This window comes from Cebus imitator, unplaced genomic scaffold (genome assembly GCF_001604975.1).
Source record: "Cebus imitator isolate Cc_AM_T3 unplaced genomic scaffold, Cebus_imitator-1.0 Scaffold336, whole genome shotgun sequence".
In the NCBI taxonomy this organism is placed as follows: domain Eukaryota; kingdom Metazoa; phylum Chordata; class Mammalia; order Primates; family Cebidae; genus Cebus; species Cebus imitator.
Window position 1 is genome coordinate 273,877 of NW_016107651.1, and position 21,976 is coordinate 295,852.

At 41.8% G+C, this 21,976-nt stretch overlaps 1 protein-coding gene across 1 annotated transcript in view; it reads left to right on the plus strand.

The window, feature by feature from the left end:
* ENDOD1 (endonuclease domain containing 1) overlaps window positions 1-13,461 on the plus strand; it is a 38,232-nt gene extending 24,771 nt beyond the window's left edge. The window contains exon 2 of the mRNA XM_017505264.1: window positions 9,164-13,461. Within this exon, the coding sequence (XP_017360753.1) occupies window positions 9,164-10,366 (1,203 nt within the window). The 3' untranslated portion in view covers window positions 10,367-13,461. The remainder of the gene's footprint in view (window positions 1-9,163) is intronic.
* The last annotated feature ends 8,515 nt before the right edge of the window (window positions 13,462-21,976 follow it).

Sequence of the window (21,976 nt, forward strand, 5' to 3'; positions counted from 1 at the left end):
CTTCTCTTACTTTCTCTCAGACAGACAGAGCCTCTCTGTGTGTTCTGAGCCACCTGGAGCTGGGGATGGAGTGACATAAGCACCCCTGTGGCGACAACCACTAGGACTGTGCTGGGTCAGACCTGAAGCCAGCACAGTACTTGCTTCACCCACAGCCTGCTGTAACCACTCCCTGGCTACTGCCTATGTTTGCTCAAGGACCTTGGACTCCACAGTCAGCAGGTCACAAAGCCAGCCATGCCCGTGTCTTTCCATTCAAGGCAGTGAGTTCCCCCAGGCCTCGGGCATGTCTAGAGGTGCCATCTGGGAGCCAGGTACTAGAGTCAAAAACCGTAGAAATCTACCTGGCGTTCTAGTCTACTGCAGCTGAGCTGGCATTCAAGCCACAAAATGCAGTCCTTCTCACTCTTCCCTCCCCTTTCCAAAGGCAGATGAGCCTCACCCTGTGGCCACTGGCACCACAGTCTCTCAAAAAGTACTGCCAGGATACTACTGCCAATGTTCCCTTTAGTTCCAAGGTTTCTTAAGTCAGCCTGTGGTTAATGTTACCTGGCCTGGGACATACCTTGAGGACAGTGGGCTTCTGTCTGACCCAGGGCAGGTCCAGAAATGCCATTCAAGAGCCAAGTCCTAGAAGCAGGGGCCCCAAGAGCCCGCTTGATGCCCTCTGTGGCTGAGCTGGTACCTAAGATGCATGATAGAGTCCTCTTCACTTTTTCCTCCACTTTTCTTGGACAGGAGAAGTGTCTCCCTGTAGCCACCACAGCTGGCATTATGCTGAATCTCACCTGAAGCCAGCAAGTCTCAGAGTCTCCTCTAAGGCCCATGACATACTTACCTAGGTATTGCTGCTGATTATTAAGGGCCCCAAAGCTCTTCAGTTGGCAGGTGACAAATCCTGCCAGGACTAGGTCCTTCCCTTCAAGGCAACAGGTTTTCTTCTGGCCCAGAGTATCTAGAAATGTCATCCAGCAGCTAGGACCTAGAAAGGGGGCCTCACAACTCTGACCAGGGCCCTATCCTGCTGTGGCTGAGCCTGTGTCCAAAATGCAAGACAAATTTCTCTGCATTCTTCTCCCTCTTCTCAAGCAGAAGGAAGAGGTCTCTTTTGGAGCTGTAAGCTGTGCCACCTGGGGTTAGGGGAGGGGTGATGCCAGCACTCCCTTAGCTGCCTTGGCTGGTGTCTCAGTAGGTCACATGCCCCCTAGATCACAGGCTCTGGGCCCAGTTCAGCACTTGGGCTCACCTAGGAGACTGCCTTTCAAGTTTATTTAAGGCCCATAACACTTTAGCCCACAGTGGTGAGGCTTGTGGAGAGTCAAGTTCTAGCCACTGGGATTGGCAACTTTTCTCTGACTAGGGCTGGTTTAATGCTCTCCCTCCATGGGCAGGGATCAGCTGAGTTTGGTCCAGTTTTGCTTCCTGCTATAACAAGGGCACCACTGAGTTCAGTGCCTCACAATTGCTGTACTCCTCTCTCCCCAGTGCATAGAATTGCCCTCTGTACCATGCCAGTGCTGCTGGGAGATGGAGGGGTGGTGTTGGTGATTCAAGATTGTTTTTCCTATGTCTTTAGTGCCTCTTTTAATGACATGAAGTTAAGACAAGGTACTGTGAGTGCTCACCTGATTTTTGGTTCTTACGAAGGTAGTTTTCTGTGTAGACAGTTATTAAACTGGTGTCCTTATGGGGGAATGATCAGTGGAGCCTTCTATTCTGCCATCTTGCTGTGCTCCCTCTTCATTTTCTTCTTCAGTGACTGAATCTCAATGTGCCTCAGTTTCCTCATCTGTCTTGTACATGGTAGTAATAATACATAGTTGTTGCAAGTTTAAAGAAGAGAATAGTTAGCTCAGCCCCTTCCTGATTTATTAACAATACACATGGAGCTCATAAAGAGTGTTTGGCATACAGTGATTAATAAATGGTGGTGGTGGTTGTTATTTTCAGTTTCCATGTTTCCTCCTGCAGTGCTAGTCATCCATAATATAGGCTTAACAAATATTGTTGAATGGATGAATATTTCCTCTCCAATACACTTTTCAATTTTTCATTGGTTTCCTTACATGCATATTATAAAAATGTTGTTTCTCTTCATTTAATTCTGAAACAAACAAACAAAACACCTAGGGATTTAAATAGGTTTTACTATCTGATATAAGAAAATAGATCAATGCTTTGAGAGAAATTTTTTTTTCTTGGTACAAAATTTCAAAAGGAATTTATTATAAGAGTATTTATGGGGCAGGAGGCTAGTAGAGTGAAGACAGCTCATTTTTCTAAAACCTACTTAACATGTTGAAATTAGAAAGACATTTTTCCATTAAATACAGGAACTGTGTCAAATTACATTGACAGTCCAGAGGGATTAGGTCAGCTGGGAGGTGGATAAGAGAGAGCTTGTGTGTTCCCCTGTATCTAGAGATTCCACTGGGAAACTAAAGAGAAGATTGGTGTGTGCAGATGGGTAGGTATAATCCAGAAATGGCTATTTGAAATAACCTCTTACATCATAGGTATATTTTTGTCTTTAGGGAGCAGTGTTGTCAGTAATTTACTGTAATTGCGATAACCAGATCATTAAACCATGTCTGCAGAGACCACGTAAAAATACATCTGCCCTTTAAGTGACAATGTATCAAAGGATATACTAAGACTATTTTAATCAAATAATATTACTATTTTTATTTTTCTATTTTTTTTTTCTTTTGTGAGACAAAGTCTTGCTCTGTTGCCCAGGCTGGAGTGCAATGGCGTGATCTCAGCTCAGTGCAACCTATACCTCCCTGAGTTCAAGCCATTCTCCTGCCTCAGCCTCCTGCATACCTGGGACTACAGGCATGCGCCATCATGCCTGGCTAACTTTGTTGTATTTTTAGTAGAAACAGGGTTTCACCATGTTGGCCAGGCTGGTCTTGAACTCTTGACCTCAGATGATCCACCCACTTCCGCCTCCCAAAATGTTGGGTTTACAGGCGTGAACCACCATGCCCAGCCTATGAATTGTAATACAGTTTCCCATAGATCAAGTGGGTATTTAAGTTTCACATACGGGCACACACACACACAGATCAAGTGGGTATTTAAGTTTCACATACGGGCAGACACACACAGATCAAGTGGGTATTTAAGTTTCACATACAGGCACACACACACACACACACACACACACATACATACACACTTCGGCATCCCTTCAGAAAATGAGAGCCTACCAGTATATACTTAGTTGTTTTGTAGAGTTAAGTGATCATGGTAATGGTCAGCTGGGAGGTGAATAAGACAGAGAGAGTTTTGTGTGTTCCCCTGTATCTAGAGATTCCATTGGGAAACCAGAGAGGAAGATTGGTGGTGTGTGCAGATGGGCAGGTATAATCCAGAAATTGCAGTGTTGTCAGTAATTTATGGTAATGATTCAGGATGTTATACTGATTTTATTTAGATTTTTCAGAAGATTCTTCAACAAAAGTTATTAAACCATGAGTCAATTTGGGATCAGAAGAAAGTTTTGTCATAGAATAAAAAACTGGTCTTAAAACAGGGAGACAGCATGGTGGGCTAACAGGCATTTCCCTCAGTGGAGATCAGTTAGCGTAAAAGTCCTAAGGGCTGGGTGCCATGGGTCACGCCTATAATCCCAGCACTTTGGGAGGCAGAGGCGAGCAGATAACTTGAGGTCAGGAGCTCAAGACCAGCCTGGCCAACATGGTGAAACTCCTTCTCTTCTAAAAATATAAAAATTAGCTGGGCATGGTGGCACGAGCCTATAATCCCAGCTACTCGGGAGGCCGAGGCAGGAGAATCACTAGAACCCAGGAGGTAGAGGTTGAAGTGAGCCAATGTTAGGCCACTACACTCCAGCCTGGGTGACAGAGCAATACTCTGTCTCAAAAAACAAAATAAAATAAAAGGTCCTAGGATTTAATATGTTTTTGTAAATGATATGCTAAAGTGACTTCATAATGTAATGTCCAGGTTTTTTTGACAACTGCAAGTTGCAAAAAATAAAATTGACAGAAATGAATTTCAAGGAGATAGAAATACCTGCATGAACAGATGAAAGGGTTATGGGTAATAGATAATACAAAGGAATTAGTAAGAAAACGGAATCAGATTGTTTACCAAGTGGCCAATGTGATTTAGGAAAGGGCTGAGAGTCCCTGTAGCCTATTGTTAGTGAGAGGCTTCAGCCAATGTAGTTCCTTGCTGCCATCAGTAAAAGTGCTGAAAATTACTGTCCTACTCATACCAAACATTGATTCAGGGGGTGGTATAAATACCAGAAAAAAAAAAAGAAATTTAAGCAGAGGAGATACATTTTGCAATGATAAATCTATAATGAGTTATAAAAGGAAACAAGGCATGCTTTATGAGAAACTTTTTAAGCCTAGAGAAAACATCTGGTCAACTGAGCAGATGTGAAATTCCTTTCCTTACACTGCAAACACATAGAATATTAGATAAAATATATCATTTTTCTGGCCGGGCGCTGTAGCTCATGCCTGTAATCCCAGCACTTTGGGAGGCTGAGATGGGTGGATCACGAGGTCAGGATTTCAAGACCAGCCTGGCCAAGATGCTGAAACCCCATCTCTACTAAAAATACAAAAATTACCCAGGTATGGTGGCACGTGCCTATAATCCCAGCTAGTCAGGAGGCTGAGGCAGGAGAATCTCCTGAACTCAGGCGGCAGAGTTTCCAGTGAGCCAAGATTGCACCACTGCACGCTAGCCTGGGCAACAGAGCAAGACTCTGTCTCAAAAAATATATATCATTTTCTTCACATGTACCCTAAAACTTAAAATGCAATAAAATAAATAAATGGAAAAAAAATATATATATATATCATTTTTCAAAAAAATTAAATTCATGTTTGTGCAAAAAAGTAAGAAAGGAAAATTTTCAAGTGCCAGAAATATATAAGAAATCCAGAGCCAAAGCTTTGTGTGGGAACCCACAAGGAACCTCGGGACTACAACTCTACACATGCCTGGGGATGGGAGCCAAAGCCACATACATACCCTGCTCATATCATGGAGCTGGAAGTAGACTTGCTGCGGAAAGCTGGGAGCTGAGAAAGTGTTGTAGCCCTGGTGAACCAGGCAGTAAATTCTACCTGCAAATTGTTATAGGAAGCAGCTACCCACACCACCTCATGCGTGGAGACACACACCTTCCAGAAGTGGGCCTACCACTGCACCTTTCCTTTGTGTGGCTTCATATTTGCTCTGCTTTCTCCATGAGAAAACCCCGAACTGAGAAAATAACTCAGAAGCTGATCCCAGTTCACTGAATTCTATAGGGGTCTGGCAGGGTCAGCTTCAAAAGCAATCCTATTGGGTTTTGGTTGTTTCGTGTTTTTTCAGCAAAATACCATGGACCTCTCATAATGATAAAATCATCAGCAGAAATTGCAAAATACTTACCTATACACCCCCTTTGAAGTTAACCAGTAGAAGCAACAAAATAAACTGAAAAACCAAATAGAGAAATCTTAAGGGAACTTTAAAAATCAATGTGTCTAAACTATTAAAAGATAAAAAGGGATTTCCCAAGTGGGGGAAAAACAGAAGAATTTGAAATAAAATAGAAATACTAGAAAAACAAATCATTGAAAGGGAAAAAGTTCTGTTCTTGCTACTAATTATTGACATACAGGCAATTTTTCATTATTCTGTGTCTTGGTTTCCACATCTGTAAAATAAAGTAAAAATACCTTCCATCTGTTATATTAAAAGCATTAAATGGAACTAAAAACATATTAGTCTCCAATCTATTTCCCCATCACTATACAGGTATAGTAGCCAGATATTCTGTCTCAGTTTTAAACACTGTCCTCTATCTTGTCATCAAACCATAGAACCAGGTTTAGCATTCATCAGAAGATTGTAAACATCGATATATAAAGGTCTGAACAAGGCAGGGGGAAGGGAAGGGAAGATGTGCCCCAAGCTGCCTGTATTTCTGGAGCATAAAGTTTAGTTACTGCTTTGTCTTGGAAGGCCCAGAGCAGGGGGGTGCACAGGACCCAGTGTAGAATTGGGCCATGGCCTTCCCAGCTACCTTGCTTCCATCCTGGCTTATTTCCTATGTAAGTGTATGGGAAAGTTCCCTGTGGAGTTGGGCAGAAAAGGCCTTACCTGGCTGTCAGGTGCAAGGTCATGGCTGAAATCTGAAGCCCCACAAACCCAAGCAGTCTAAGAGGATGCAGAAACACCTAGCTTAGTCTCCTCTGATCGTGGCACTGGAAGACCATGCAGAGCAGTTTGGGAGTGAATCAACCCCAGAATCCTTTATAAATCCCCTGTAAGTCCTGGTTTCTGCTTAACAACAGGACACTTTGTCTCTTACACATGCACACACATTCTCTTTCGTTTACTTCTCTTTCACTTGCTTCCATTTTTTATCCTCCCCTGTTCTCCTTCTGCCTCTTTCTTTTGTCTCTTTCCCCTCCTCATCCAAGTCGCTCTTCTGTGCTTATTTTTTAGGCCTTTCATCAACCCCTGTAGGTACATTTCACCCTTGGATAGCCCTTGGGCTAAAGACACTCCAGCATGCTCCACCTATGCTCTGCCACAGGGTTACTAATTCAAAAACAATCTTTAGTTTCTCATAGAAGGAATGAAGGCACTGCACCAGCTAAATGCAGACAAAATGCCCAAGTAACCATGGAGAAATGTGCATCTTGAAATTCCTGACCTTACATCCAAGTCTCCATAAATCTTGGCTCTGCTGTATCCTGATCTTATGATTCAAATATGAGGCTGATGTTTCCTTGGGATGTATCTTTCAGGTATAAGAGAGCAGAGACAGCAGCTTTACCAAATGAATGAGCTTCTTTTCTCTGTACTACAAGGGATGTGGTGGCAGTGGAGAGCACCTAGGTTCATGGCTCCTTCAAAGAATGGGGAAGGCACAGAATGAATGAGTAAGGTCAGCCGATAGATTACTCCATATAGGCTTCAGCAAATATTCCTGCTTTTATACCAAGTCGCTCATTCATTGCCCTATGCATACATGCATGAGAGTGTCTTTATTTGCCATTACAGAGCCAGAGAGATGCACAGTTGGACTGCCCTCAGACTAAAGGTGTACAATTCCTATGGCCTTGACTTACTTCCCTGAGGGTTTATGTTTAGTGAGTAGCACCAATTTTAGGGAATCAGTTAGCAGGAATTTACTCATTTTAATTAGGTTTGTATTTTTAAATTTCCTTTTGAAAGTAACACATATTATGGGTTGATGTGTGTAGAGAGGCACGAGGAGAGAAACAAGGAAATAGAGGAAAAAAATATGACTTGAATCCCGAGGAATCAAACAACCATGTTGACATGTCATGTGTTTACTTTCAAACTTTTTTCTTGCATACTCGAAGGCTTTTAAAAAAGTGACTATTTAATTTTATATCCTGCTCTTTCTTTTCAACATTATCGCATATATTTTCTTATCATTATGAACCCCTTTATAATTGTAAGTGCTTTTTAATGATTTTTTGAGACGGGGGTGTCACTCTGTCACTCAGGTTGGAGTGCAGTAGCGCAGTCTCTAGTCACTGCATCCTCTACCTCCTAAGCTCAAGCGATTCTGCCACCTTAGCCTCCTGAGGAGCTGGGACCACAGGTGTTACCACCATGCCCAGCTAATTTTTTGTATTTTTTGTTTCAAACAGAAATGAAGTTTCGCCATGTTGCCCAGGCTGGTCTCAGATGCCTGAGTTTAGCTGATCCACCCACCTCAGCCTCTCAAAGTGCTGGGATTATAGGCGTGAACCACCATGCCTGGCCATAATGTTTTTTAATGAGTTATTTCTTTGATGGATATAGCATAGCATTATTTACAAAACCTTTCCCTGTTTTTGAAAATGTGGGTTGGTTCCACTTCCTGCTATTATAAATACTGCCATGATGACCATCCCAGGGTATAAAGATTAACAGGAATGCCTTGAGATTCCAGTATGTGTCAGGCCTCGGGCTGGGTCCTGGGGGAATATACATGGTCCCTGGTGTCAAGAATTTACAATTTATTTTGGGGGATAATGACATAATCCTAAGCACTTTCCTTTTGTCCTTTCAGATTAGTAAGATGAAAATAATCCTAAATAATATTGAATTTTTAAAAAGAAAGCAGAACCAAGAAAGGATATATATATTGATTGCAATTGATATATAGCGCATGTCTAGATTGACCAAGACAGAAAATGAATTGTTAATCAAAGCAAATATTGGGGAGATTAAGTTCAAACAGCAACTGGTCTAATTTGAATTTCAGTTTTGCCTGATAAATGTCTTATAACTGACACAAGACTATACATTTTCCCTCATGATTTAAATGCTCTGATTAGAGTTGATTGTTTTTCATAAATCTGAAAATGTGATGTGTAAACATTCAGTGGGAACATGTCCATTAAATTGGAACCACCATTGGTGGCTGATTTTCTGAGTTGCAGTTCTGGCTTTATGGGCCCATTGAGATCTACTCTTCCCTTGTTTTCTTTTGTATAATTATTTTGAAGCTCATAGAAAAGCATTCCAAGAAAGAATTAGGAAGTTCACTAAACTACAACAGATTTTTATTTTTTATGAGACAGAGTCTTACTCTGTTGCCCAGGCTGGAGTAAAATGGCACAATCTGTGCTCACTGCAGCCTCTGCCCCCCAGTTCAAGTGATAGTCCTGCCTCAGCCTCCCAGGTAGCTGGAATTACAGGCATCCGCCACCACGCCCACTAATTTTTGTATTTTTAGTAGAGACGGGGGTTTCACCATGTTGGCCAGGCTGGTCTTGATCTCCTGATCTCAGGTGATCCACCCGCCTGGGCCAAAGTGCTGGGATTACAGGCATGAGCCACCACACCTGGCCCCAGACTATAACAGATTTTACAAAGAACATCACGATGGTGGGTGTGTGTGTGATTGAAGGGGTATTACTGTAGAGCAGGGTGGAATAAACACAGGTAATAAACTAGGAAAGAGTCTATTTGAAACACCAGGATTTTGGTATATTAGAATGAAGTGTGCATGTGCCAGAGAACCACGTTCTTCCAAACTCAAGCATTTGAAGTAATAGAGCAATGGGGACTTCTGCAGAGTCTGGGCAGGACGATTCATGTGCTGCCTCTGTGCTGTGAGCAGGAACGCATCTCACTCCTTGTTTTCTTATTTCAGATCGATGACCCCCACAGCAACCTTGAGGAGGTGATTAGTGAGGCAGAGGCCATCACCTCTGTGAACAGCCTGGGAAGCAAGCAAGCCTTGAATACAGATTACCTTGATTCTGATTACCGAAGAGGACAGCTGTACCCGTTCTCCCTTAGCAGTGACCTCCAGATGGCCACATTTACTCTTACAAATTCAGCCCCGATGACTCAGTCCTTCCAGGAACGGTGGTATATGAATCTTAACGGCCTAATGGACCGGGCTCTGACTCCACAGTGTGGCAGTGGGGAAGACCTCTATATCCTCACAGGCACAGTGCCCTCAGACTTCAAAGTTAAAGACAAAGTGGCAGTCCCTGAGTTTGTTTGGCTGGCAGCCTGTTGTGCTGTCCCTGGAGGAGGCTGGGCCATGGGCTTTGTCAAGCACACCCAGAACAGTGACATCATAGAAGATGTGATGGTGAAAGATCTTCAAAAACTGCTTCCATTTAACCCTCAGCTGTTTCAGAACAACTGTGGTGAAACTGAGCAAGACACAGAGAAAATGAAAAAAATCCTGGAAGTGGTTAACCAAGTCCAGGATGAAGAGCGCATGGTGCAATCTCAAGAGAGTTCTAGTCCCCTCTCCAGCACCAGGAACAAGAGGTCTGCTCCGTTGCCTCCAGAGGCATCTGAGGGAAGTAGTAGCTTTTTGGGAAAACTCATGGGCTTCATTGCTGCCCCATTTATCAAGCTTTTTCAATTAATTTATTACCTTGTGGTAGCAATCCTGAAGAACATTGTATATCTCCTGTGGTGTGTTACCAAGCAGGTGATTAATGGCATAGAAAGTTGCCTTTACCGCCTGGGCTCAGCCACCATCTCATACTTCATAGCCATTGGGGAAGAGTTGGTGAGCATTCCCTGGAAGGTGCTCAAGGTCATGGTCAGAGTCATCAGGGCCATTCTCCGGATCCTTTGTTGTCTGACGAAAGCCATTTGCCGAGTTCTGAGCATCCCTGTTCATGTCCTTGTGGATGTGGCCACTTTCCCTATGTATACCATGGGTGCTATTCCAATTGTGTGCAAGGACATCACAGTGGGCCTTGGTGGCACTGTCTCACTGCTCTTTGACACTGCTTTTGGCACCCTGGGTGGCCTATTTCAGGTGGTTTTTAGTGTCTTCAAGCGGATTGGCTACCAGGTTACTTTTGAAAATTCTGGGGGGTTATAAACTCAAAAAACTAATAGTATCCAGTCACAGTGAATTTGAAAGCTGGAATATTTTGTCTTTACAGTGGGTTTCTGTTCACTCTCAGATATCATTCTATTTTGGCCTTTGGTGAGGATGTCTGGTTGTTTTTGCAAAGGAAGATGGCAGAATTTAGACTTGACAGAAAAGAAATGCTCAGGGTGAGATTAGGTGTAGTAATCTGCTGTTTACCTCCAGTTATATGTGCAAACTTCCAAGTCACTAATAATTTCATTTGTGCACTCTGACACAGATGATCCCCTAAAATGCACTGGTATTTATTTCTGATAATTAAAAATTATAGGGGAGGGAAGTATTAGAAAGAGAACAACTTTAAACCAAAGGGTTTCTGAGAAAAGGAGAAAGGGAGCTTGTTCTTCCCATTGCTCTTTGTAATTTAAGGCAAAACAGATTTTAAAAAACTCTGCAGCCAATTTCTTGGCATTTGCTTCTCTATCTCCCCAACTCAGCTGACCTTGGTGGGATGCAGATAATGCCTCTCTGTTGAAATACCATTGTGGGGATGTCAAATTTTCTGCATCTCTTAGCTTTCCATGGTTCTCAAGGACAGTATGGTTTCCATTTTCCTCCAAAGTGGAAGTTTGCTACATTTTTCTTTCAGGAAATGATAAGCATTAAAAAAAATCATTTTAGGTAGTAATAAGCATTTTATGCCAAATGTGGCATAACAGAGTTTGAATTGAAGGGCAAAGATTTTCTTTTTTGGGGGCCCCTTTAGTGGTGTAATACAGTCCCCTCAGGTGAAAAGAAGAGAAGGTAGACAGCCCTGCTCTTAGTAGGTGCTGCAGATCCAAGGACATCTTTAGCCCAGCCTGGATTAACTTGACATATCTCCCTGCCCGACAAGGTTGAAATGAAAGATCTATATGTTAAAGTAACATGAAAATTCATATTCTGCAACAACTAGATTTTTCTAATGCACTGAGTGAGTACCTAGTACAGTAAAAACACTCTGACTTATGCCCCTAAATGATTGTTTTGGTACAACTATAGAGTAAAGAGCCACAAAATAAAGATAAAAATTATTCTGGCCATCTCTGAAAAAATATATATATATAAAATACTTAAGAATAATTAACTCTTAGGTAATTAGGAAAAAAATATTAGCAAATTATTCTTATAGTGTGTTTGAGGCTACAAACATAACTCCCCCATTAATACAAGTTAAACATGAGAGCTCATTCTCAATTTTTTTGATCAAGCACTTGTCATTTTAAATCTTGCACTAAAAATGGTAACAAGAGGGACCAAACTTTGTTTCGCACAATTGGGATGGAATCATCTGGATTTTTCTGAATGTTTTAAAGAATTGCTGAGAGATAGGTAACAGCCAAGTATGAAATACTGATCTTGGGGCTACAGCCCAGGATCAATCAGAAAGTTAGATGCAGAAATTCAGGTTCCCAAAAAGGAGAGAATGGTACATCAATCATTTGCATGGGGGTGGTGGATGAGAAACACAAGTGTAGCAAGAGTTACATTTTGCAGAAAAATAGCAGACTCACACCCAGAGTAGAAGAGCAGCCAGCAAGCTGTCATCCTGATCAGTCTGTGATGCAAGCAAGCTTAGGGAGTATGGGTACCACATGGGACCGTGCTAGGAAGATATGCACCAGATTTATCTAAGAAACTTAAAGCAGCATTTTATCAACACTTGTCTTAGGTAGCATAAAGTTTCAATGTCCATTTATTTCAGCAGTGTGAAGGTAAATGGAAAGGTGAGGGTTTGACTTGGTACTTATTGGTCAAGAATCCTGCTGGATAAAGAAAAGGAATTTTAGAAGTGACTAGAGGGACAGTCTGTCCAAACTATTATTTGATAAGGAACTCGAGGCCCAGCGAGGCAACAGGCTAGCCCTCAGTTTCGTGGCTAGCTGAGAGTATATTAGGAACCAGTGTTGTTTGCACATGTCCCATCATACATGGGATGTCAGACACGGGAAGTTTGTGCTATTATTCAGCTGCCTCCCTGGACCATGGCAAGCTTTCCTCATCCATCAAACAGACTCCAGGCCCTGACTAATCAGCTGAATTTGGCATGTGTGATGAAAACAATTAGCCATCCATGTACAGCATTATGCTTACTGCATCCCATGGAAACTTATTTCCCTCCTAGCACATATCTGCATACTGAAAGGCCCAAAAAGGGCATCCATGGCAACTTGAGTCCCTTAGCACCTGTGCAAGGACCACAGCATCCAAACAGCTTCTTGAGAACCATTTGGGAATGTCTTCTTTTTCACATCCAGTTGTTTAGTGCCTGTTTATTCTTGTGTGGCCTGTTTTGAAATCTAAAAAGGGACAATAAAGCAAAAAGTATCAGTAAGGTTAGGTGGCTGAGACCCACTGCCCTGAGCTACTAGTGTGGCTGTGCCTCTGTGTCTCTAGAACTATCTGCATTGGATCTGAAGCCACAGCAGGTGGCTGGACTGCTGGCCTGTTTCTGATGAGCAACGTTGGGCTTTGAGATAGGAGTTGAGGTGGATGAACCCCAACTCTGGCTTAAAGGTCTTGCTGTGGCTCTTTTACGTTCTGAGGTCTCGGGGAGGTCAGCTGCCTCTTCCTCATTATGGAGCTGATGTTTTAGTCTGTGGATGAGCTATGCCTTTGGACACTCCTCTTTTCCATTGTGCCTTTTGGATGTTGGCTTCTCACTCAGCATCAGCACTTCCACCTGAATGCAGGCTAGGTAGTTGGGAGAAGGAACCAAAGTGAAGCACCCTTCATTTATTCAATCATTCATTCGTCTGTCAAACACATATTTGGACATCAAAGTTGCAGAGATGAACAATGCATGGATTCCGTCTCTGAGGAGTTCAAAATCTAGTGGAGGGAACACATGGTACAATCGTACTTGTAACACATCAAGGACAAATAAGTGCTGCAAGAAAGGTACTAATAGCATGCTCCTTGGAACAGAGGAAGAAAAACTACGAAATCACAGAAATTAGGGAAGCCTTTACAGAGGGTGTAACAAACTCAATTTGACATTTTTCAAGCTATGTACAATGCTGTGCACTTTGCAGATGCTCAATAAAGTAATTATTGACAACTCATGAGCAGTTCTGTAAAATATCTAAAAGGGGAGAATCCTAATGGCTGAAGTGAGGCTTGGGGATTGTGAATTTTTGCCAATTTCTTCTTGATCCACATTAATTCAAGCAGCTTCCGGTCATATCTGACTTTTGTTCATTTCTTTAAATGTTTGCATCATACATGAGAAAACATAAGTCTGGATCAGTGAAACAGGCCTTAGAACTATTTTTCAATTTTATTACTCGAAAAAACTATTTGGTACAATAAGTATTTTTGATACATTTTTCATAATTAAGCACCAAAGACTTACTGCTTCACTGAATCTGAATCACATAGAAAATTATAGAAACACTTTTATTTGTTTGTTTATTCCTTAGGAACTCCCACAGTGAGAGAAATTACAAGCAGTCTCTGACAGGGGCTAGTCCTCTCTGTGACCTTTAGTAGGGTGATCCTCTGGGATGGAGGTGGCAGTAATTCTTGGCTGCCTTCTCAGTGTGGGCAGCATCTTGCCTAAACTCACCACAAAATACTTGTTTTTCCAAATGTTGCACTATAAGCAATATAGTGTGGACTGCTTGACTTTCATTAATGGGTTCTCAGTCTTCCCATTGTCTCTCTCTATAGGTATTTTCCCCCAGGTCATGATTGATGTCTAACAACACTACACTCCAAATCAATTTTTAAATTTAAATTTCACTAAAGAAAGTACTCATAATCACTTGTCGTCTTTGATTATCCGTGGTGAAGGGGTGGATGTAAGATGACTTCTGGAGGCCAATACTTCCTAATGGTTAAGAGCCCACGCTCTAAAGTCAAAATGGTGTAGTCACAAATCCTAGCTTCCCCACTTAACTATGTGATCTTCGGCAAGTTACTCACCTTAACCTTCTCATCTATACAGTTATGAGTACCTACCTCAAAGGGTTGCTATGAGTGTTAAATGAGTTAATGAACATAAAGCATTCATCATTTACCATGCTTGGCACATGGTAAGTGCTCAGCAAATGTTAGTTGTTGTTGCTAGATCTGCTGTGGGCAATGATATTTACACTTCCAGGACAAAACTGGTTGGATGGTGCCTTAGAGGTCAGGATGTTTCTAGATCAAAGCTGGAAGGACCAGGATCAAAGTATGATCTGAGAGTCAAAGTCATGAATGAAAATGAAGCAAGTCAGAACCTCATCAGTGGTATCTGTGATTCTGAAGGTACCAGTGAGGGTTGGACCTGGAGTCTCAGAAGAGGAGAATCAGAGAACTGAAACTCAACATGTTTCCAGCACTATTGAGTTTTACTTCATACTCAAGCTTCCCAAATCCAAACACGTCGTCAGCATCTGCTTTGAAGGTAAGCATTGCAGGTAGGATGCAGCAACCCAAAGATGGCAGTGAGAAAGCGGCAGAGCCTCTTGGACACTGTGTCTGTGAGTGTGGGTTGGTAGGGGAAAGGCAGATGATCATTTTCTCTTGGACACTGTGTCTGTGAGTGTGGGCTGGTAGGGGAAAGGCAGATGATCATTTTCTCTTGGACACTGTGTCTGTGAGTGTGGGTTGGTAGGGGAAAGGCAGATGATCATTTTGGAAGAGGGCCTTGGGGTTCACTAGTTTTGTTGTCCTATGACACTTTTGGGAAAGTCTTCAAACGTTTGTGAGATTAATTCCTTGTCTATAAAATGTGGGTAATAAAAATATCACCCCATAGGGTTTTTGTAAAGATCAAGTGAAACTAGCTTTGCAAACTACCAGTTATCATAAAAATGCAAAGATTCATAATTATGTTTCCAAGGTTGATCCTATTTGTTTAAAATTTGGTGCATACTTCATTTTTTAAAAGGTGAGTAGATGTGAAAATTAAAGTGGTTATTCAGAAAGCACAAATGGCTTAGCTAGAAATTGGGTTTGACAATAAATGTTGAACATTATGCCTTGAAAATGTAAGATCCTCAGAATGCTGCCTTATCCATCCTAAAATCCTACTTGCTTAAAACCCAGTCAATCCCATCTTCAGTAGACTCCTCCACACACCTCATGTCCATTTGCTTTTCTCCTTTCTGGGTCGGCTGAGTCACTGAAATGAGTAGTAGGCACTGAAATGAAAGGCACCATATGAGTCATGTAAAACCTGAAAAGGAACAAGTGTGAGACAGTGAACAGTCATGGTAAGTCTCTGAGAACTGGCAGAAGCTGCCCAGACTGCCCCTGCCAGCCTGCATACTGAAGGCCAGCTCAGGCCTGCCACTGACGTCTGCCCCTGCAAAAACATCAGACAGCAGCTTCTGGGATTTAGTTTATTTAGGCCGTACCAAGTGTGTGTCTCCGGCATACTTGCTGATTTGGCATATCCAGAAGTATTTTGTTCACTGCATCTAGAAGGAAACCTCCTCAGGGAAGTAGAAGTCTCAGAAGTGAGGAAGTGGCAAGCTTGTGGAAAGGGGAGAGTGTTCCCGGAACACAGGAGCCGAGTTCCCTCCTCTGAGTTACTGTACATTTTCTGGATGTCATCCTTGGTATATTTGCAAAACAAGAAGAGAGGGACCATCTCTAGGGTATTTTCAAAATGCAGGCAGTAAATCCTTGCTTTTCAACAAGTACTTTCTGCTTGAGATTCTGATTGAGTTCTATCAACTTATCTCTCCTATATGAGGGTTACCAAAAGCCAGAGAAATTCCCTGGGACATTATCAGGAAAGACAGGTCCTGATTAGTCCTGAAAACATTATTTTTATTATTCTCACCAGCATTTCTTCTTCCCAGACTTAGAGAATTAATTAGCAGGGTTGCCCTTAGGTAGTGGCCAACCTGAGAGTAAGAAATGTTAGTAATGCTGCTGGCTTCTGTTTAACTCCATCAGTAGCCTGAAGTGTTGCCAGAAATCTCACCACTAGGCACTCTTCCTGTAAGCTAGGAAAATACAAATAATCTGAAAGAAGTTAAAGAGAGAAAGGCTTGACAACCTGAACTTTAAATATTTCGAAGTCCAAAGGCTACATCCTCAGCCCTGGAAAATAAATTCGTAAAGTTATTTTAGCTCAGTGCCATTAAACAACAACTTATCTAAGGCCTCATTTTCCATCCTGTTCCAGTCAAACAAACCTTCTGCTCATGGCCTGGCTTCCTATGTTGGTTTGCCTCTCTGGAGCAAGTACACTGAGCATACAGATTTCAGACTGTCTTGGCAATGCTAAAACAACTTGAACAAAGTAGCTGTTGATTATGTTTTGGCTTCCTATGTAGCTTAAGAACATAAGATGATAACGGGAGTGCTCTGGTCTATATATCAGCTCTACTTTTAATGTAAATTAATAAAATGTCATTGTAGTGTTGTCCTCAATCTCTTGTGTGTCCTAGCATGAATCCCTTTCTTAGAGCCTCATTGCTTCCAGAAACTCAGCAGAGCCCACATCTGAGCTCTCAAATCTGGAAAATGTTTCAGGTTGTGGTGTTTCAAATCAGCAGAGAGAATTCTGCACACCCTTGGTTAGCTTTCCCTGAAATACCTCTGCGACGTTTCCATCTCCTGTCTCGGACTCACCTCTAAACTCTGCAGCCTCTATCTGTGAATCGAATGTCACAGGATGTGTTGAAAAGTCAATAAAAACTCATCCTCTGCCATTGGAGGGCAGAATGCCTTAGTTAGGATTCTTCAAGATGGCAGAATGCATTTGTTAGGATTCCTTTGCTTGGATGCAGTAGAAACCCCTCTCAAACTAGCCTTGCCCCAAATTTACTGGATCATGTAACAAGAATTTAGAAGGGGCCTCTTGAATCAGGGATTCAAATAATGATAGAACTCTATTTGTCATCAATAACTCTGTGTTGTCTTCATTCTCACCTGCAGTAAATGATATTGCTTCATACACTGTGAAGCACAGGGAGCTCTGAATATTCACCCTGGTGGTCTCACATCTGGAGAAGGAGGAAAGCTCCTGTGTTAGTTCTGGCTAGGATAATCCCCAGGAAGGTTTCTTTTTCCTATTTGGGTACATGCAATCCTTGGGTCAATCGCTGTGGCTGGATGGGTGCAGTAAGATGATTGACCTAGGCTGGGTTATAGATCCCTATGATGGTGTTGGTAGTTCTCATAGGAAGGACAGAGAAGAGGATGCCAGATAGATATCCACAATAGTCCCTCATAGACTGACTCACAGCTTTATTTAAGACACATGCCCTTTAAATTTATTAGGTGGCTTTTAACTTAGAAACCTCTTTCACATTTATCAGTGGACTGCATCAGAACCACAGATGTGTTTGGTTTCTCTTTTCTCTTAAAAACAGAAGCTATGGCCAGAATTTCCTCAAGGACTGAACAAGCTAGAGCTGAGTAGACAGGGCAAGCACCCTCCAGTTTGTCACTGTCTCCATCGTATCTCTATTGCCTCTCTGACCTGACCCACTTTGTTCATTTAACTTACTTACCTGGCTCCTGTAGCTTTTGGGTTTGCTGACTCGCAATGTGATCTCACATCATTCACATCTATTCTGTGAACACTAATTATTCCCATGTTATTTTAAACCAAGATTCAGAGCTTCAACTGACTTTTCTATGATCACACAATTAGAAGGTGAGACCCAGAACCTAGATTTTAGACATGAAGATTGTTCAGTCCCCTGCACACGGTTGTACCAGTTATGCCCAAGTTTCATATCTGCTGTGTGAAGGGAGCCCTCTAGGGTTGTGTAGTCAGCGCTATATGTGGAAGCCCTGAGGCTATTTTCCCTTCCATTTCACCATAGTTATAATACTGTCTCAAAGTTAATTGAAATAATGCACTTCCTTCAACCTTTATTACAGAACAAATACTCATAACTAAGTGAAATGATAAATAATCAGATTGGAACAAATAATTCAGTGACTTATATCACTAAGTCTTACCAGAGACAATGGTAAAACTTGTCTGACTTATGGAAATAATATAGTTAGGTCTGCAGTGGAGATCTCGCTCTGTAAAGTCCACAACTATTTTAGGAGTGATTTTATTGTCTTGAAATTTTTCTTGCTATACAAATAACCTTCATCTCCCAGTTTCCATGTGATTAAAATGAGAGGTTTGCATTCAATTTTATAGTAAGACAGTGATGCTTAATCCTGATTGAACGTTAGAATCACCAAGGAGGTTTTATTGATTTTTTAAACTAATGTTAGGGTCCCTCCTTAATGGTTTTAGTATGAGCTTCAGCAAAGAAGATATGCAAATAGCAAAAAGTACATGGAAAGATGCTTAACCTCATTAGTCATTACAGAAATGCAATTTAAAATCACAATGAGATCAACTATACTCACTGTATAGTATAAAGTAGACTCAGGCAAAAATGGTGAGGGTATGTAGCAACCAGAGCTCTCATAAATGTAAAGTGGCACAACCACTTTGGAAAGCTGTTTGCTTCTTAAAATGATAAACCTATGCCTACCATATGATTCAGGCTTTCCACTCCTAGGTATTGATCCAAGAGAAAAGAAAACATAGATCCATACAAAGACTTGCATATGTATGTTCGGAGCAACTTTATTTGTAACCATCCACAACCAGAAAAAAAAATGTCCAGCAACAGTGGAATAGATGAACTATGGTATCGCCATTCAATGAATGCTATTTATCAATGAAAAGAAACTGACATATATAGCCACATGGATAAATCTCAAAAAAATTCTGCTGAGTGAAAGAAGCCAGACAAAGCTGTATGTGTACTATATGGTTCCATTTACGAGACAAATGGAGAAAGCAAAACCAGAGATACAAAGCAGATCTGTGGCTGCTAAGACAGCATATGATATTTCATTTATATAAAATTCTAGAAATGTAAATTAATCTATTGTCACAAAAACCAGATCATCAATGTTTTCTTGGTGATGGGATGGGGAAGTAGAGAAAGATTACAAAGAGCATGAGGAAACTTTACAAGATATTGTATATGTTCATTATCTTGAATGTAGAGAAGAGTCAGGATGTATATCTGTCACTGTGCATCAAACTGATTGTTAAGTATGTAGTTTATTGTATATCAATTATACTTCACTACGACTGTAAACAACAATGCTGATGCCTGGATCTCAGTCACAAAAATTCTGATTTAATTGGTTTGGGTGGGATTTGGCATCTGTAAGTATTAAAAACATCACCTATGATTCTATTGTACAGACAGGGTTGGTTTTGTGATTTTAGATCCTTACAACTTCCCTGAGCCAGGTAATTTGGGAGAAACTTCCCCTGTGTTTTAACTAAAGCAAAAGGGGATCATCCATAAGAGCTGCTGTTCATGTATGCAAAGTGCCCCAATCAATCACTTCGGTGCTCAAGGCTCAGGCCTGGCCTCTAGAAGATGGAGCTACTTGGCCTTTCACAGAGCAAAAGCCCCTCCATCCCTGCCATCTATCTGTCTAGTCCAGCTGGCCTGATGCCCTCTTGAGACTTCATTTTCCCTTCGAAGCTGCCTCTGGTGAGCATGTCAATGATATGTAAACTATATAAAGATGTCAGTGTGTATGTGTAGAAATAGTGTGGCTTGCTCCACCCAGATGTCTCCTAGTAACACCTGTCAGTACAACCTCGGGCAGGATAAGATGCTGACATCAGCTGCTTATAAGGCAGTAAACTGCAGATCCAGAATCCTGAAAAGAGGAGAAATGCTCACCACTCTGATGGTCCCAGTGATGGCAGCAAAACTTGGCCAATGGCATTGACCAGGGGTCACAGCAGCTGGGAACTCCAGCTAGGGGGCTGCTTCTTTTGGCCTATGCTTTACTCCACCCAGAGACACAGGGAGAAAAATCTTGTTTCAAATTTGAAAACTTCTTAGTAATTAAGCCAGTCACTTAAGCTTTTTTTTGCCTTTATTTCCTCACTTCTAAAATGGAGATAACATGATCTTCTTTGTTGACCATAACAAGGTTATTGTGGGGATCAAATAAGAAAATGGATGTGATCATGCCGTATAAACACAAAGGCATTATTATGTACCATGATTATCCTAGTGTTTTATAGAAGGGAGCAGTAAAGGCATCGACTCACTTGGTAGAAAACTGGATGAGCCTCCCGGAGTCTGAGTGGGTGTGAGGAATGACATCACTGCAGTTTCCAGAAACTGGATTTGCTGTTTCCATTACTTGAGTAAAACCATACTCATAATGATAAGGATAAGAATATCTACAATGAATTGTATACTTAGGTCTAGACACTGTACTAAATTGTTCATCTATTTTATTCTAAGCTTACAGAGGAAACACTGATTTTTCAGTACCCTTTAGGACATCTAGAGTTTATTCTACTTAGAGTTTTTCTGTAGTTTATTTTTCTTTCTGTAGCTAAACATATCCGTATTTATTAGAAAAAGTAGAAAGCTCCCCCAGTGTGTACTTCTAGCATTAATAAGGCAGTAGAGCCAAGCCCAGAACTGGGCAGTGTTCTCTTCCTTAGAGAGCAATCCACAGCACAGAGAGTATCTCTGACAGCGGGCTGTAAAGACCACTGACATCAACAAGATCCCACATTTTATGAGCAGTAACCTGGGTTCAAACAAATGCAAGTTTATAACAAGAAGGTCAGTTTCGTAACACATACTCAAGGAAAAAAGCAAACAAAATTGGTCAAGATAAGCCAAAGAGAAAACATCCCAGCCAATGCCAGATAAGATGGAGATGAAAAAGAATCTCTTTAGGCTATAAAATGACTAAGCAGAGAAATTTGCAGGAGAATGGCTGAGCCTCCTCTTCCAGATTGACTGTTTAGAGATTGACAGGGGCATCATGCGCTGCCATTGGTTCATTTCTGCTTAGGAACAGGATTAAAAGTTCCTGGACAGGTGCCAAAAGTACCACTGACCTGCAGTGAGTCTCACAAGACCATCACCTTCAGGGTGTTGAGTAAAGAGCCTGGCCAGGTGGGTTTCAAACATACTGGCACAGATTCTCTCATTTCCACTTTGAGAGGGTGGCTCTACCACCGGACCTCCTGGCGTGAAGAGGCTCCACTCCTACCGAGAAATAGTTTTCCTCCTTGGCCGTCATTGCCCTCAATTTTTGCCACCACCCTCACATGTGGTCCTACACCCTCAGAGCCTGAGCTACTCCTACTCTGTCGCATCTGCAGCTCTCTGGTTCTAATCCTGGCATCAGGAATCCACCACCACCTTCCGGGATCTACTACCAATTTGTAGTATTTACCCTTCGTTGCTGATTTTCACACCCAGGCCTCAAAGTTCACCCATGAACCATTGCATTTTGTCTCCACGTCTCAGGGGTCTAACAGCTTCTGGGTTCACCCTAGCCCGTTAGGATGCACCCACTGACCCAAGTATACGCTGATTCTCAACTTCCCATTCCTCCCCTTTTTCCAAATGAAAAGCTCTACCCTTTTCCCCCTCAAGCTTTCTTTTTTCTTCTAATTTCCCATCTTTTTCTCCATAGGGATGTTTTGGTGATTTTATATAGGGGACTGCACTGTCCCCAGAGTTGTAAATAGATTCTGCCCCCCACACCATGATATGAATGCACTGTCACAACAAAAACTAAACTAAGCTGCTAAATGAAAGAGCCTTGTAC